Here is a 15,326-nt window from a genome sequence, read left to right on the forward strand (position 1 = left end):
ACATGGAGCAGAATTCCCTGTGCTCTGCGGTAGGCCCTTGGTGACCCATTTTAAATGTAGCAGTGTGCACACGTGGACCCCAAACTCCCCAACTGTCCCTTCCCCACTGGCAACTCTAAGTTCCTTCTCTAAGTCTGTGAGTCTCTTTCTGTTTTGTAAGTTCATTTGTATCATTTCTTTTTCAATTCCACCTGTAAGGGATGTCATATGGTATTTCTCTTTCTCTGACTTCACTTAGTATGACAATCTCTAGATCTATCCGTGTTGCTGCAAATGGCATTATTCTGTGGAATAAATGATTTCTTATCTCCTTGTGTGCATATCACAGCAAAATCCAGATTGATGTTTCCATAGGAAAAAATTGAGGTTAGCTTAAATGCTCAATCAACCACATTATGAACATGTGTGATAACCTTAAGATATCAAATCACAGGACAAATCAACCACATTATGAACATGTGTGATAACCTTAAGATACCAAATCACAGGACAACTTTGAGTGCATAAAATTCTTTATTTAGAACAATAAAGTATATGTATATATAATGTAATTTCAAATTCAAACCTGTATAAAAAAGGGTCAGGACATATACCTATTTTAAAAAGTACACATACAGTACATACACATACACATCACATTTTACAATCTTTTTTATTTAATTAAACTTCAGTCATAATAAAACTATAGAATAGTGTTGAAAGACATTTACATTACAATATGCAAACTCCAATCTATGACTGAACTAGCAATATATCTATACATCCATCTAAATGTCTGAATACTTTTAAGTCCATTGAGTAAAAAAAAAAAAACAGTGGCAAGTGGACACTATAATCACACATTAACCCTTAGAATATAGGAGAATAGGATATTTTGATTGGAAATTTTTATTGAGTCATAGCTCAGAAATTAAGTAACTGAAAATACTATGGTTTTTAGTTTAAACAATGTTATTTTTAAAAAAGCAATATAATTAAGATGTAATTGTAGATGGCACTTATAAATAAATTTACAATGCTTAGGAAACATTTTTAGGATCATGAATATCCATTATAATATGGATTATTTCTAAAACAATACCTTGTTAGGAAATGAAAGTACCATTATTTTATCTTCACAAAGGGCATTTCCAGCAACACTATAAACACCACAAATGAAGTGGTTGGAATTTCAATCTGAATGTTTTTATTTTAATGCCAATTTCAAAATAATACTGTTTCAAAACAAGCTGGCTTTCTTTAAAATTCTTATCCCACTTTCCAATTTTATTAATTTATGGTTTACCCATCTCCAAATGGATTCTAAAGTATCTTTTGACACTTAAAAACTTTATGAGCATCTTACATTTTCTGCCCTTAGCTTTTAAGAAAATGAGAGATTTAAATGCTTAATTTGGTGCACTTCCAAATGCTACACACATCTTATAGTATCTTTTCCTGGATAAAATATACTCTTGGTTTTCATTCTTCAGAGGTAATCCAAAAATGTTTATTTAAGCAAAGGAAAAAGCCATCTCTTGTGTAAATGGTTATCCAATTCAACCTACAGTAGACTGGATTTCACTTTAAGAATGGACCATATTTACATTACAAACAAGAACAGCCATAGCTTTTTATGTTCAAATTGCTTATTCACAGAGATCATAGTTGGATATTTTGTATGTGATAGCTTCAGCTCCATTTTATCTATCATCTTTGTCATTCACATATCAATAGGTTTCCCTCACACCTATGGTATGGACCTGACTTCACCACATAGATAAATAAAAAATTGAGATCCAAAGAAGGGCAGTGATTCATCAATACAGGTTAATAGCAAAGTGGAAGCTTCTGACAGTTTTCCTAATATCCATCCCACTATGTCAAACTGCCTCTTTGAAAAATGTATTTTTTAGTTAAGTCAGAATAGGTAGGCAATGGCTAAAAGCCCCATACTGGAGTTACATTTTGAAACCAGAAACTAGCTGCAGAAAAACATGAAGAACTATCTATGAATTCTGAATGGATTTTTCTATTAATTTAAAATTTCATCTGAATTAGAATATCAAAATATGCCACAAAGTTTCTCCAAAGTACTTTAATTCTTACTAAAAGCAAATGCTTTGTTGTGAACATACTTTATCATAAATTGTCATTTTCACATAGTCCTTTTTAAAGAGAATAGAGTATTGTTCTATTAAAGTGTTGAAAAAATCAACGTCTCTGACTCATTAGAAAGTGGCAGTATGGTAAATACAACAGACTACAATACGAAATTCAGCAACACTTTGATGTCACTGGGCAGGCATCATTTATCACAGAGCGTCTCTCTGCAGATCTGCATTCTACCAAAGAGGTACAAAGCTTTTAGTGTAATTTAGAATCTGAAGACTTCTGAAATTATTTTAAAAGACAATTTAAAAACATTACAAAAGAAGACTATCAGAAACATGGCACCAATTTAAAGGGTGATTTCACTGTTTCAGATGTCAGTTGTGAGTTTTCCATGATTTATGAAGGCTATTCAGAACACATATTGGATAAAATAAAGCAAAGATATATATATATATATATTAATCTCCAAGCAGATATGACAGTTAATTCCCAAGCAACTACCATCCAAAGTAATGCTCAGCATTTTTCTACTGTTTGTGTACTTTATTGAATTTTAGTGTTTTAAAAATTGGTATCCATACAACTGTCAATGAACCAATATATTTAATTAGGCAGAATACATCTCCCCTCACCCTACCATGCCAGATTTCATAACTTGCTGAATTTATTTATTTAACTCTATTGATTTAGGACCATGTCCTTGAGCGTTAAAAACCCAGCTACCAGTTTGGAGAACAAAAGTACATTTATTGTACTCTGAAGCTCATTAAGCAGCATTTTCACATACCTATGAAAATCGAAACCATTGCTGAAATAAACTATTAGATTGAGAAGTATCAATCTTCTCAATCTATACATGACTTACACATACTCATGTTAATCTATGTCTATTCAAAACAGTATCACACACTGAGACAGGTCCTGACAGCCATTAACTTGATCTCTTTTATTATACATATCATAGCTGTACCATGGGATATTTGAGGGCCTAAATAAATTAATGCAGCTTCCCAAAGCACCTGGGTTGTATCTTAGAGAAATGACTAGTATTTGAGGAACCACAGCACTTTAGAGAAGACAAGGGTCATAGAAATCATCTGAGCTCTTTGGTATAAAAAAGAGCAAAGGCCACTTACTGGAGTTGTATTCTAATTAGCATTGAACGTAAGCTAAAATCCAACTCTACTAGAAATTCTTGGACTAGTAAAGTCAAATAAAAGGTAGCAGTTTTTCATGCCCTTCTGTGTCACTGCATTGAAGGTCATCTGATGGTGGTAGGATATGGCAATAATGTTATCACAAGGATGAAGTTAGAAGGAAAGCTTTGGATTCCTTTATGTTCATGACATATTGAAAGACTCTTCATCAAAACAAACCATAAGAAATCATTCTTTGACCTTAGTCAGATGTTCCTTTGATATAAAAAAAGAAAATTGGCAAGGGAAATTCACTTAATGTCTTTACAAGTTCTGGTTTAAAAACGCAATGTCCATCTTGGGAATTCCTGCCAAATTCACTTAATATGACAAAAATGCTGTCGCATATTTTAATAGCAAACTGACATGCATAACTACATAAAGCTCTCTTTTTATTTTTAATTCATAAACCTTAATGAATATAGAGTGCCTGATTTTAAATAAATGGATCCTTTAAACAGATAATGGTGATTATAGTATAAATAACTAAAGTTACCTGATTCCCTGCATTCTTGTAAAAGCCAAGTCACCTAATTTTCAACACCCATTATCAGCATGTGAGTGTGGTTTTCTAATCTTAGATACTAAATATCGTAACTTATTTTTCCTCTCTCCCACAGCAGAAATTGAAAATGGGGCCTCCGTACATTCAGTGATTCCTCCTAAGTCCTTTTACATAACTCTCTAATAGTTTTAGAATATAAACACTTTGTAATATATTTTGCAAGCACAATTTATACACTCTAGAGTGGTCAAGGGCAAAGGCCGGCTTCTCTCGGGGTGCCAGATGTCCTCCTTGGCAGATCACTGGGGTGCCAGATGTCCTCCTCAGCAGATGGTTCTGCTGATCAGTGTCCACAGCTTCTTCATGTGACAACTCTCTAGGAGTCTGTTCTCTGCAAAGGCATCATGTTGTCATTCAGCACTGGCTAGCTTATATGGATAGAGCCAGCCAACTATGTCCATTTGTCTCGTGGACAAATTTGCACCTTCTATGTCAGGAAGAGACCCAAGCTCAGACCCACATCCCTCACTGATCAGCAGGTATGAGGCTGACCTGCACCTACTCCCACACTGTTTCCACTGCTTTCTAAATGTACAGTGGATGATGCTGTTGAGTTTTTGTTTTTTGAACATTTTCTAGATCCCTTTGATACAAATGATGACCCCCACCCCCCACTATCCAGGCTGAAATCTACTTGCAGACCAAGATAACTATGAACTGCAGGTTGTCACTGTAAAATAAAACTATGTGGTTTTTCAGCAGTTAGATGCTTCTGGAGGCATGCAAAATTGTATGTGCAATCTGGGATGCGTGCTTTCTCTTCCAATATCAGTTTGCAAGTTCTAATTGAGACCACAACTCTCTGTAGGTCCTTAAAATAGAGTCCTGCTCCATACAAGTTCTTCTTTATAGATGATTAATTCAGTGCCAGTTTCACAGTAAAACACTTTGTTCCAATTTCTCAATCATCCGTAGAGAGTCATGGGTAGCAAGAACAGATAAAGATGTGGTCTGTCACTCCAGACAGAATAGGAATTTGTTTAAAGCTGCTTCATTTATGAAGCAAACATGAACTGTTACTCGCCTAGAGAAGAAAGGAAAAGAGAGAAATTATATAGCTTATCTGCTTTCTGCCTTCTTTTCATTCTCAGTAGCTAAATCCATGTGCCTAAAGAATGAGTAATAGATTTACAATGTATGCTTCACAGCCTAAAATAACTTGACAAATATTTTCCTAGATATTAGCGATCACTCTCTGATCTCTCTAGTAACATTTTACAAAATCTAAAATGATCTTTTTACTTAGTATGTCTTCCCATTAGAATGTAAGCCCTCTGAAGACATGGAGCTTTGTTGATCTTTTTCACTGCTGTATTCCAACAACTGAAACAGGGCCTAGTACAAAATCCATACAGTTATCCCCTGCTTTTTCCAAGTTCCCTTTACACTACTTTGCTTTTTACAAAAGACCTACATTAGTACCTGTTTTCAACACACGATAGAAATCTGAAAAGGATTTTGCTTCTATGAAAAAAGGCGAAAAGTGACATAGCATTCAGGGTTTGTTTTGCAATAAGCCTATGGGTAAGCGTGCAGCCCCATCAGTAAGAGTGACAAGTTCTGGCGCCAAGTTCTTTCCCTGGAACTACACTTAGAATCTCAGCATAAAGCTACTGTGCCTATAAGCGTCTGTGCTTCACCTCAATTTATTTTGTGCATCCTGTTAGGAAAGTCTCACTTATATTTGATAAATATGTCTTGAATATGGAGTGGATGAATGATTGCCCTGTGGCTTTCATATCCCCAGGCACGCCACAGATTAGCTCCATTTGTGATGAGAGTTATCAATCTATGTAGCCGTGAATTTCTCTAACAAGGCTATGAAAAGGCTGTAGACAGGCAGTGAGTTATGAGGGACAGTGGCGGTGTCAGAGTGGAGAAGTGGAGTGGCATGAACTAGATCAGGGATCCCACACATGGCAGCCTCCCAGCCACTGAGCAGCACCAGTGTGTTGACTGCCCACCAGATTCTAGCAATCACTTCTACCAACCAAGGAAAGACCAGCAGCAAGATCTCCTCCAGTACTGTGAGCCAAAAAAGAAACAAAGAAATCCTATCACCATGTCCCGACAAAGCCTCTGGGGAAGTTCCTTTGGCCTCAGAGCAGCTTATTGTACTTGTTGAATCATGAAAGCCAGACTCTGTTCTAGTTTTTCAGTGCTGGGGTTAAACCGCTGAGCTGTGGACTCAGCATTCAGATTTTTCAACTTTTTATTGTTATTTTAATTAATTGATTTATTTTTGGTTGTGCTGTGTCTTCGTTGCTTTCTCTAGTTGTGGTGACTGGGGGCTAGTTCACTGCACTTCATTGCAGGGCGAGGACTTCTCATTGCCGTGGTTTCTTTTGTTGAGCAGCACAGGCTTTAGGCACCTGGGCTTAGCTGCTCCATAGCATATGGAATCTTCCTGGACCAGGGATTGAACCTGCATTGGCAGGTGGATTCTTATCCTCTGTGCCACCAGGGAAGTCCCAGGTTTTTCAACTTTCAACTTAAGTGTTTGTACTTTCTTTTATTTTTTTAAATTACAGGCAGCATTTATATGTTATCTTTAGTCACAGCCCCTAAATAAATGTGTATTTTGCATTTAGTTTCTTCCCTGTGAAAAGTTACAGTGTTAGTCATTCTGTTGTGTCTCACTATGGACGACCCCCTTGGAGTGTAGCCCACCAGGCTCCTCTGTTCATGGGATCTTCCAGGCAAGAATACTGGAGTGGGTTGCCATTCCCTTCTCCAGGGGATCTTCCCGACCCAGGGATGGAACCTGAGTCTCCTGCCTTGTAGGTGGATTATTTATCATCTGAGCCACCAGAGAAGCCCCCTACTCCTTACCTATTTTTGTCCTTATTTATCAATCCCAGAATCAGAGGTCACTGGTTTTAAAATGTTTGAGATCATTACACAGGCTATATTAAAAACTTTATAGTATGAGTGGTAAGAAGTACAGTGTTTTTTCCAGTAATATACTAGATGTATATAATCTCTAAATGTAATATATTTTATATATTCTCTAAATGTAATTTACTAAGACTATAAATATATAAAATACTAAATAATATACTAATATACTAATAAATAATATACTAAAAACTGTATTATATGACAATTTACCAAACTCTGAAAAATAGGAAAATTATATTTAGGAAAGCAGAATTAAATCCTAAGGAAAAATTAACAGACATTAAGAGAAAATTTCAGAAATACAAATTACCAAGTTTGAAAAATAAAGCTTGGTTAGAAAAGCAGAAGGGACTAACAAAAGGCAAAAAAATACATATTTTTTTAAAAGCTATGAAGAATTCGAAATTCTAAACTTAAGCAGAGAGAAACAAGATTGGAAATCTCTTCTGACCTTGTCTTTGGATCATTTAAAAAAAAAAAAGAAAAAAATTTAAAGCCAACAGCTGGTTTTCTATAGAACAAAACTACTATTTTTATAATGATACCCTGGATTCTTACAACAACCTCATGAAATAAACAGGGTAAGCATTATTGTCCTTTCAGTTATATTTGAAAAATCAGGGGTCAAAAACAACTGACTCATCCAGGAACCTATAGCTAGTTAAGTTGCAGCTCAAGGTTTGAACCTAAGTCTAATTCCTTCTAATCCTCTGCATCACAATGTATCAACAGAGAGCAAGCTCCAAAACCAAACCTTCAAAGCTCTAGAAATTCTTAGGAAATACATGGTAAAAGAGTCACAGATCCCGCCCTTTGGTAACCAACCATTCCTGAGTCCTGTACATTAACTGTCTCAGCATAACTTGCCTCTCATCCCTATTCCAATTCTAGGATCTCCCTTCTTCTGTCTTAGCTCAGATCCACTGGAAACTTCCAACTTGTGTTTCTTTTATAACTCTCTCTGCCAGCCTAATTATAATAAGAATTACTTTCTCCACTTACTATGCTGGGATGAGTCTACAAACACTGCTATCTGTGTGTCTGCGGACTCATGCTGTTTACCCCCAACCAAACTGGGCTTTCTCCATGATTATGCAGCCCTTCCCCTAAGGTCTCAATTAAAATTCTTTGTAGATGACTTCCCAATCCCAAATCTACTATTTCCATCCCTGACTGTTCACTGAAGTTGCAACATGTTTGGCCACTGGTTAATAATTACTGATGTCTCCTTCTCCCATTTTTTTCTAATGGTGCTGAAATCTGGTTGGTCTTATAGGCTCCAAATCATCAAGAATCCATGTGCCAGTGCAGGCGATGTGGGTTTGATTCCTGGGTCAGGAAGATCCTCTGAACAAGGAAATGGCACCCTACTCCAGTATTCTTGACTGGAAGATTTCATGGGCAGAGGGGCCTGGCAGACCACAGTCCATGGGGCTGCAAAGAATCAGACATGACTGAGCACATGCATCCCTGAGTGCTATAATATCAAGCCTTACATCCCATCAGGAACTAGGACTTGATTCTTTTACTGCTGTTTCTCCAAAATGGCCTGTGCTTTCCTATTTCCATGGCTGTGACCCTAGCTCAGGTTGTCATTCTCTCACATCTGTTTTGAAAATCCACTCCTAAGTGGACTTCCTGACTCCAGCTCACCACCCCCATCCATCCAGCCACATCAACAACTGACTACTTTCCTAAACCTCTGCTTTGACTGTATGACTCACATTTTTTCTAAACCCTCCAGCAACTCCTTATGTAGCTCAATAGTGTGTAAGCCCTGTATATGGAATTCAGACCCTCTTTCACACTGATGTCCATCCTTTCTTAGCATTTAAACACTCTATGTGTGATCTCCAACTGTATAAACTCTTGAACACAGTCTGTACTTTTGATCTTCTGATTTAGCTTATGCCATTTGCAGTACCTTCCCTACTGCCAGTAAAATTTTACCAATCATTCGAGACTTAGCTCAGTACAAATGCCACCTCCATCACCTACACAATGAAGCTTTTCTCCTAGTTAAATAAGACAACTGTATCAGTTGAGTTCAGTTCAGTTCGTCACGTCTGACTCTTTGCAACCCAATGGACTGTAGCACACCAGGCTTCCCTGTCCAACTCCTGGAGCTTGCTCAAACTCATATCCATCGAATCAGTGATGCCACTGAACCATCTCTTCCTCTGTCGTCCCCTTCTCCTCCTGCCTTCAATCTTTCCCAGCATCAGGGTCTTTTCCAATGAGTCAGTTCTAAGACAATTGTATGTGGGTGGTACAATTCTAAGGGATGCCGTCCATATCATTCATTATCTAGAGTTATGTTGAGAGAACATTCTCTACAACCATATGCAGTGGCTTTGCCTTTGATTCTTTACTGCATTTCTCTGTCAGCTCCTTCTGTTGATTTTTAACTAACACCTCCTTTGGTGCTTTTAAAAATAGATTATTTATACATATGTCTTATCTCCTTTTGCAGGCCATAAGCAATCTGAGGACAGAAATAGGTTATAGTAAGTTTTGCTATACCAGAGCTTGTTGGTATCACATCTGTGGTTAGAATGAAGAGGAATATGTGCTATGATCTACTCTATTTCTCTCTCCTAAACTGTGCTACAGGCAACCTAATAAATGAAAAATTCTGGGATGTCACATACGAATACTTGTCATCGGCTAGTTGACTAAATACATTTTTAACTTTTCACAGCGATAATTTCACATTTGATGTCAAATAATCACAGCTTTAGTATATTTTCTCCTAGAGGCAACTTCTTTTTGTTTCTGGTTCATTATCTACATTCCTTCCCTGTATTTAAAATATCAAGCCCTCCTCTTCATTTTCCAGTTATAGGTTGGAGATCTAACTATTCCATATGTTTTCTATTTTAGTGTTCCAATATTTGTCCTGGTTTAATTTGTTTTAGTTCAGGGAGGAATTTTTGCTACAAAGCGGAGTCATTCCTTATACTTTCCCTTTTTTTGTTAACCAAGAAAATGTCTGTAATACAAATTATATCCAATTTTTAAAATATATAATTACAAGTTCACATTTCATTTCTATTTTGATACTTTTTACTATGGTTATTCTTATTTCTTGGAAGACTTCCTCTCCTACCATGCCCCAGCCTACCCTCCCTCCACCACATCCCTTTCCCCAAATTATATTCAAATTTCCTTGGCAGGTTTTAAACCTCTACTGTTACAGAGAACAAAGCTTTCTCTATGTAATGGGTGCTCAACAAATGGTCACAAACGATACCTACACATTTTGACTTTGGGGTTTGCAGATTCATGATAATGAACTGCTTTTTACTTCCTTTTATATCTATCTTTCCCTCAACATTTGAATTCTTATTTACTTCTACCCACACACATCTATTTTTACTACATAAAATTTACTCTCACATTATTGCAATTCTTTGATGTAGTCATTCATCTCTTCATTTATTCAACAGATACAGTCATCATCACTTGCATGTGCAAAGTATAAACTATATAGTTTAGTGGGATTCCATAAAGAAATTCAGAAACGAGTCCTGTCCTCTCAGAGCTTATGGTTTATAAGAGGACACAAAACGTGTATGTAAGTAAATGTGATGCCTTCCTAATTTATTAGTATGGTATGAAATGTAATATAAAATATAATTGCATGTGTGTGCTCAGTCGGGTTCCACTCTTTGCAACCCCAAGGACTGTAGCCTGCCAGGCTCCTCAGTCCATGGGATTTGCCAGGCAAGAATACTGGGGTGGGCTGTCATTTCCTCCTCCAGAGGATCTTCCTGACCTAGGGATTGAAGCTGCAACTCCTGTGTCTACTGCATTGGCAGGTGGATTTCTTTACCACTAAGCCACCTGGAAATCACAGAGGTTACTTTCATTTGGAAAGTCAGCTTTTCAGAGGGGTGGTTTCTGACCTGAGCCTTGAGAGAGCTTTGCCGAGATGATGATGAGTAAGGTCACCTATTTCACACCAACTCCTCAATTAGTATGTGATGAGTTTATTTCTAAACAATCCGGGGCTTCTTTAACCTGCTTCATTTTCATTCATTTAATTATATCAGTAATATTTCAGATTCTAAGAAAATAAGTTAGCCGTTGCCTATATGACTATCTTCCCCTTGCTGTACACACTTTGCTGTCCTGACCAAAATCAGCAACTTAAACATACACGTATAAGACAAAAATAAACCTTACTGCACTTTTTAAAAGATTGTTCATCTTACTTTATTGCAGTAAGAACACTTAACACAAGATCCACCCTCTGAACACATTTTTAAATACACAATATAGCTTTTTTTTTTTTTTAACTCTAATCATTATGTTGGACAGCAGATCTCTAAAAACATACTCATCTTGTAAAACAAAAAACCTTTTAAAAAAGGTCATTTCCCAAGAACTATATTCCTTACCACTTAATAAGCTTTTCATTTAGGGTTTGTTTATCCCCTCAGTCACTCATTCAGTAGACATCAATGGAGAGCCTACAATGCTTAGGCAACAAGTGAGGTGCTCGTGAGGAGATACAGCAAGAACCAGACAGCCTCGGTTCCTGTCTGCATGTCCCCTGACTGGTAGACGTGTGTTAGTTGCTTGACTACAGCGTTTAAAATGCTATCTTTTTTTTTTTTTTTCCTCCTAGGCCAATGCCCTGGGCTTTTCCATCAAAATCCATTCTCCAAATGTCACAGGACAAGTACCACAATTAAATACCACATGACTTGTGTGCCAAAACAGGATCCCAGTGATGCCATCCAAAAGCAAACCACAGAGGACATTACTTGAACCTTGAAGGTTCAATTAACCACTTAACGTGTGCGTGGTGGATGTCTGGCTTAAGGGAACTGAAACGGCAGATAGGGAAGAAGCAGCAGGTTTGTACTGGGATTCAAGGGCAGAGAAGTTAAGTTTTCAGGAATAACAATTATTTCAGCTTAGGGAATAATGGGCCTGAAAATAGAGTCAAGTGTTCCTTTACAGTATTTGATAGGAAACATGAGTCTAGAGAGGGCTAGGATGGGAGCAGAAAAAAGAGAGGGTGCTATTCATGCCCCAGACGTGGTGATCAAGGGCATGATTCAAGGTAAAAATGAAGTCTGCATAATAGCAGGGTTCAAGTGTGAGAGGCATGTGCGACATAATCACTATTATTATATGATGTTATTTTGGGTTTCTAAAAAATGACGTTTGATAAAAAGAGAGTTCCTGGAGGAGACAAGAGACTCTGTGACCCAGTTTCCCCAGGGAAGATTCAGTAGAGAGAGAAATCTCTGTCCCAGATTCAGAAGGGAGAGCTGGACGGACAGTGACAGGAAAGTAAAAGGCAAAGCTCCCCAGAGACTGCATCTGTAATAATCTGGGCAAGTCAATGATCCTCCAACCATGAAGGGGTGCAGGGGAAGAACGGAAGCTTTAGAAAAATGAAAGAACACTCATACCCCACTGGAATACATGGGAGTGCATGGGCAGAACAGAATTAATAGCCAGTTGGCAGCAGTAAAATGGGACGAGCATGCATGATGATGGATCAGGTTAGTGCCATTCAGGGTGCTCCCCACACCACGTCTGCAACTATTTTGGAAGCTAAGGCAGTAGACAGGAGAGGGGAGAGGAGATGTAAATAACAGCGCCCTCCCAGTCCTGTCCTCCTGGTCTTCCTTCTCCCAGAGCCCTCCGCAGACCCACACAACCCCAACCTCAGGTATCTATCCCTGGCTTGTATTCAGTGCGTCTGGGGTTCTGGAATGTGATGAGGCACAATGAGGACCAGTCATGTGGCAGGTGGCACCTTACCTTGATGCTTTCCCTCTCCTGACTACAAGGGATTTTGACCTCTACTCCTTTTCCTTAAAATAGCAGGGAAATGTTTTTGGTTTGCACTTGATTGAACATTTAACAAATGAGATACGTTTCCTATCATGTTACAATAACCACAGTGAATTGAAATTGGTTTTATTTATTCTTCTTCTATTTTATTTTAGTCCTACTTTGCTCTATTCCCCTTGTTTATTTTCTGGCCTCAAAAATAAGCATTCAGGAATTCCCTGGCGGTCCAGTGATTAGGACTTTACACCTTCACTGCTGAGGACGTGGGTTCAGTCCCTTGTTAGGGACCTAAGATCCCATAAGCCATGTGGTGTGGCCAAAAAAAAAAAAAAAAAAAAAGGAAACACTCAACTGTTAATGTTTTGTATAACTCCTATACAAGATGGATCCACTAATCTGGAGTAACACTGCTTGCCTTTCAAAACTTGAGAATGCACAATTCAATGTAACAGTTTCAGCTGCCAGACTGACATCAGCTTGATAGAAGACAATACATTCTGGCATCTAGGATGCTGTGTAGTTCCCGTTATATCTTTTAGCTTGAATTCTAAAAACTTACCAATGTACAAAAGTAACAGTGTTGATAGAAGCCACAATTACACTTCTTGAAACTCTCTCTCTTTCTCTTGCAACATGCTGAAAACCAAGAAACATGCTTATTTGCTTTAAGACAGATTCTGAAGTATATCATGACCTGGGCACTATAAAGGGCAGTTTTTACTTTTCTATAAATACAGGAGCAAAAAGCTTACAAAATTGGGTGGGAAGTTTACTTTCATAATATTACTATAGGGAGGACTTCAACACAGTCTCCCTAATTAGTTAAAAAATTCTCTATGCATATGCAGATACATATACAGAAAATGCTTATATGTGCTTAATATGTGAATGCATACACATACAACATGATATAAGAGAAAATAACATGCCAAATGGAAAAACCATAACTGAATGTAAAGTCAAAGTACTGGTCCTGGGCAGTATGTGGAAAGAGTAAAATAGTGATCAGAAGTCAACTATCATAAGACAAAAGGTATCTTAAAACAAATTTTGTATCTGGCTTTAAAAAAATACTGAGTAAGCTGAAATACGTTAAAGGCTCCAAAATCCAGAGTGAGGTCAAATATATGAAGTGTGAAAGAGAAAAGCACAGAAAATATCTTGACTAGGAGGTGATATCAAGAATGGGGTTTACAGAAGGAGACGAAGGTGGAATTTACAAGGGCCAAGGAAGGTTCTGTGGCAGCAACTCAGACAAGATGAAAATAATCACTGCTGCTAAAGAAGGAACTAAGCATGTCTCGGTTATAGTGTGGGAAAGAGGACGGGAAACGTGCCTTCCGAGCTCCATGACCAGGAACACGATGAGCAAGATTCTGCTGCTTATAGAAAAAGAGAGCGCATACCCTAAGAAGGGTCAGGAACACAATTCTGTGAAGGTATTTCACAGGTAAGTGGAGATGTGGGACTGAAGAGACAATGGGAGATCAGAAATGGAGCTAAAAGTGGGAAGACATTGATTAGGAGCTGCCATCGTGAGGGTGAAACACTTCTTAAAAGATGTTATGAGCACATGCATGGTATGCGAAGTGGCGAGGTCAACCTTACTGATGAACATCTTTAGTAAAATGAAGTACCTTATTTCATTATCCTCTTCATTAATCTGTCTGTTTTCAACTGTCCTTGTAAGATTTGGTTGTTTCTTCTGGGAAAAGAACAATGATATGTATTAAAAAATTATCATGTCCTATTTAAGAGGTAAATAGTCTCCGCTTCCATGTCTTCGTCAGCAGGCAGCCTATGAAAATACTTTTGCAGTAAGAAAATTACGAAAAATGCATGGTACTATCACTCAAAAGTTTCAGGATGTTGGAGATGAAAGAGTAGTAAAGAAACAAAGATCTCAATAGTAATCAAATTAAAAAGACATTTCAAAAAGCTGATTTGCAATCATTTAGCACATTTAAAAATTTCAGACAGGCTTCAATGAGAAGAGAAATAAGAGTAGAAATCCAAAAATAGCAGATCATACAAATGGCATTTCTAGCTAATTTTAAGCACATCATATCCTTTTTATATTTAGTTCAGACTAATAAAACCAGTTTTCATTTTCTTAAGTATGTATTCTCAATTAGAGGAGTGGTCTTCAAAACATAAGGAGGAATGGGGGACCCTTTCTAAGGTTTATATTCTGTGGAGGCTATAATTTAAGACATATCCTATCTTACTGTTTTCTTGGTAGGACCCTTTCTTAGAAAAGGGCAGTTAACCATTTATGTAATGTAGAATGAACAAATAAATATGTAAAGTTTTTGATTAAGGGGAAAAAAAAAAAAAGAATAACAACACTTACCTTCCAGTATAAGGCCCCAAAAGCAAACCCGATCACAAGAGAAAAGAATGCTGGCAATGCTACGGCTGCCCATTGTAGGCTGGAATCTTCAGTGGAATTTGAGGCCTTCCCTGTAATTTAAACAGTACAGTGGTGAACACCACATACCCATATCCATGCCAGAGGTTTTGCTCTTAATGCTGTGGTTGTTCCCAACTGTTTCTGAAATGTACTCTGGACCTATCTGTTTAAAATATTTAACATACTGATTTTTCCACTTTCAATACAAGTTCATGTAGTTTCTGAAAGATATACGGTGAAAAAGAAACCCCACAGGCAGAAGGCTGCCTGACTTGGTTAATGTGGACCCATAGGGAACACAGATAACATATACCTGAAAATGATGTCTATCTAATCAAGC

General features: G+C 37.5%; 1 protein-coding gene across 2 annotated transcripts in view; it reads right to left on the bottom strand.

Annotated features, from left to right (window-relative positions):
- Window positions 1–503: 503 nt before the first annotated feature.
- Window positions 504–15,326, bottom strand: part of KITLG (KIT ligand) — a 95,034-nt gene continuing 80,211 nt past the window's right edge. For both annotated transcript variants that reach the window (XM_061125564.1, XM_061125555.1), the window contains 4 exons: window positions 14,927–15,036; window positions 14,211–14,278; window positions 13,133–13,209; window positions 504–4,879 (listed from right to left, as the gene is read on the bottom strand). In XM_061125564.1, coding sequence (XP_060981547.1) covers window positions 13,170–13,209; window positions 14,211–14,278; window positions 14,927–15,036 — 218 coding nt within the window. In that variant the 3' untranslated portion in view covers window positions 504–4,879; window positions 13,133–13,169. The remainder of the gene's footprint in view (window positions 4,880–13,132; window positions 13,210–14,210; window positions 14,279–14,926; window positions 15,037–15,326) is intronic.

Source organism: Dama dama, chromosome 3, assembly GCF_033118175.1.
Source record: "Dama dama isolate Ldn47 chromosome 3, ASM3311817v1, whole genome shotgun sequence".
NCBI classification, from domain to species: Eukaryota; Metazoa; Chordata; class Mammalia; order Artiodactyla; family Cervidae; genus Dama; species Dama dama.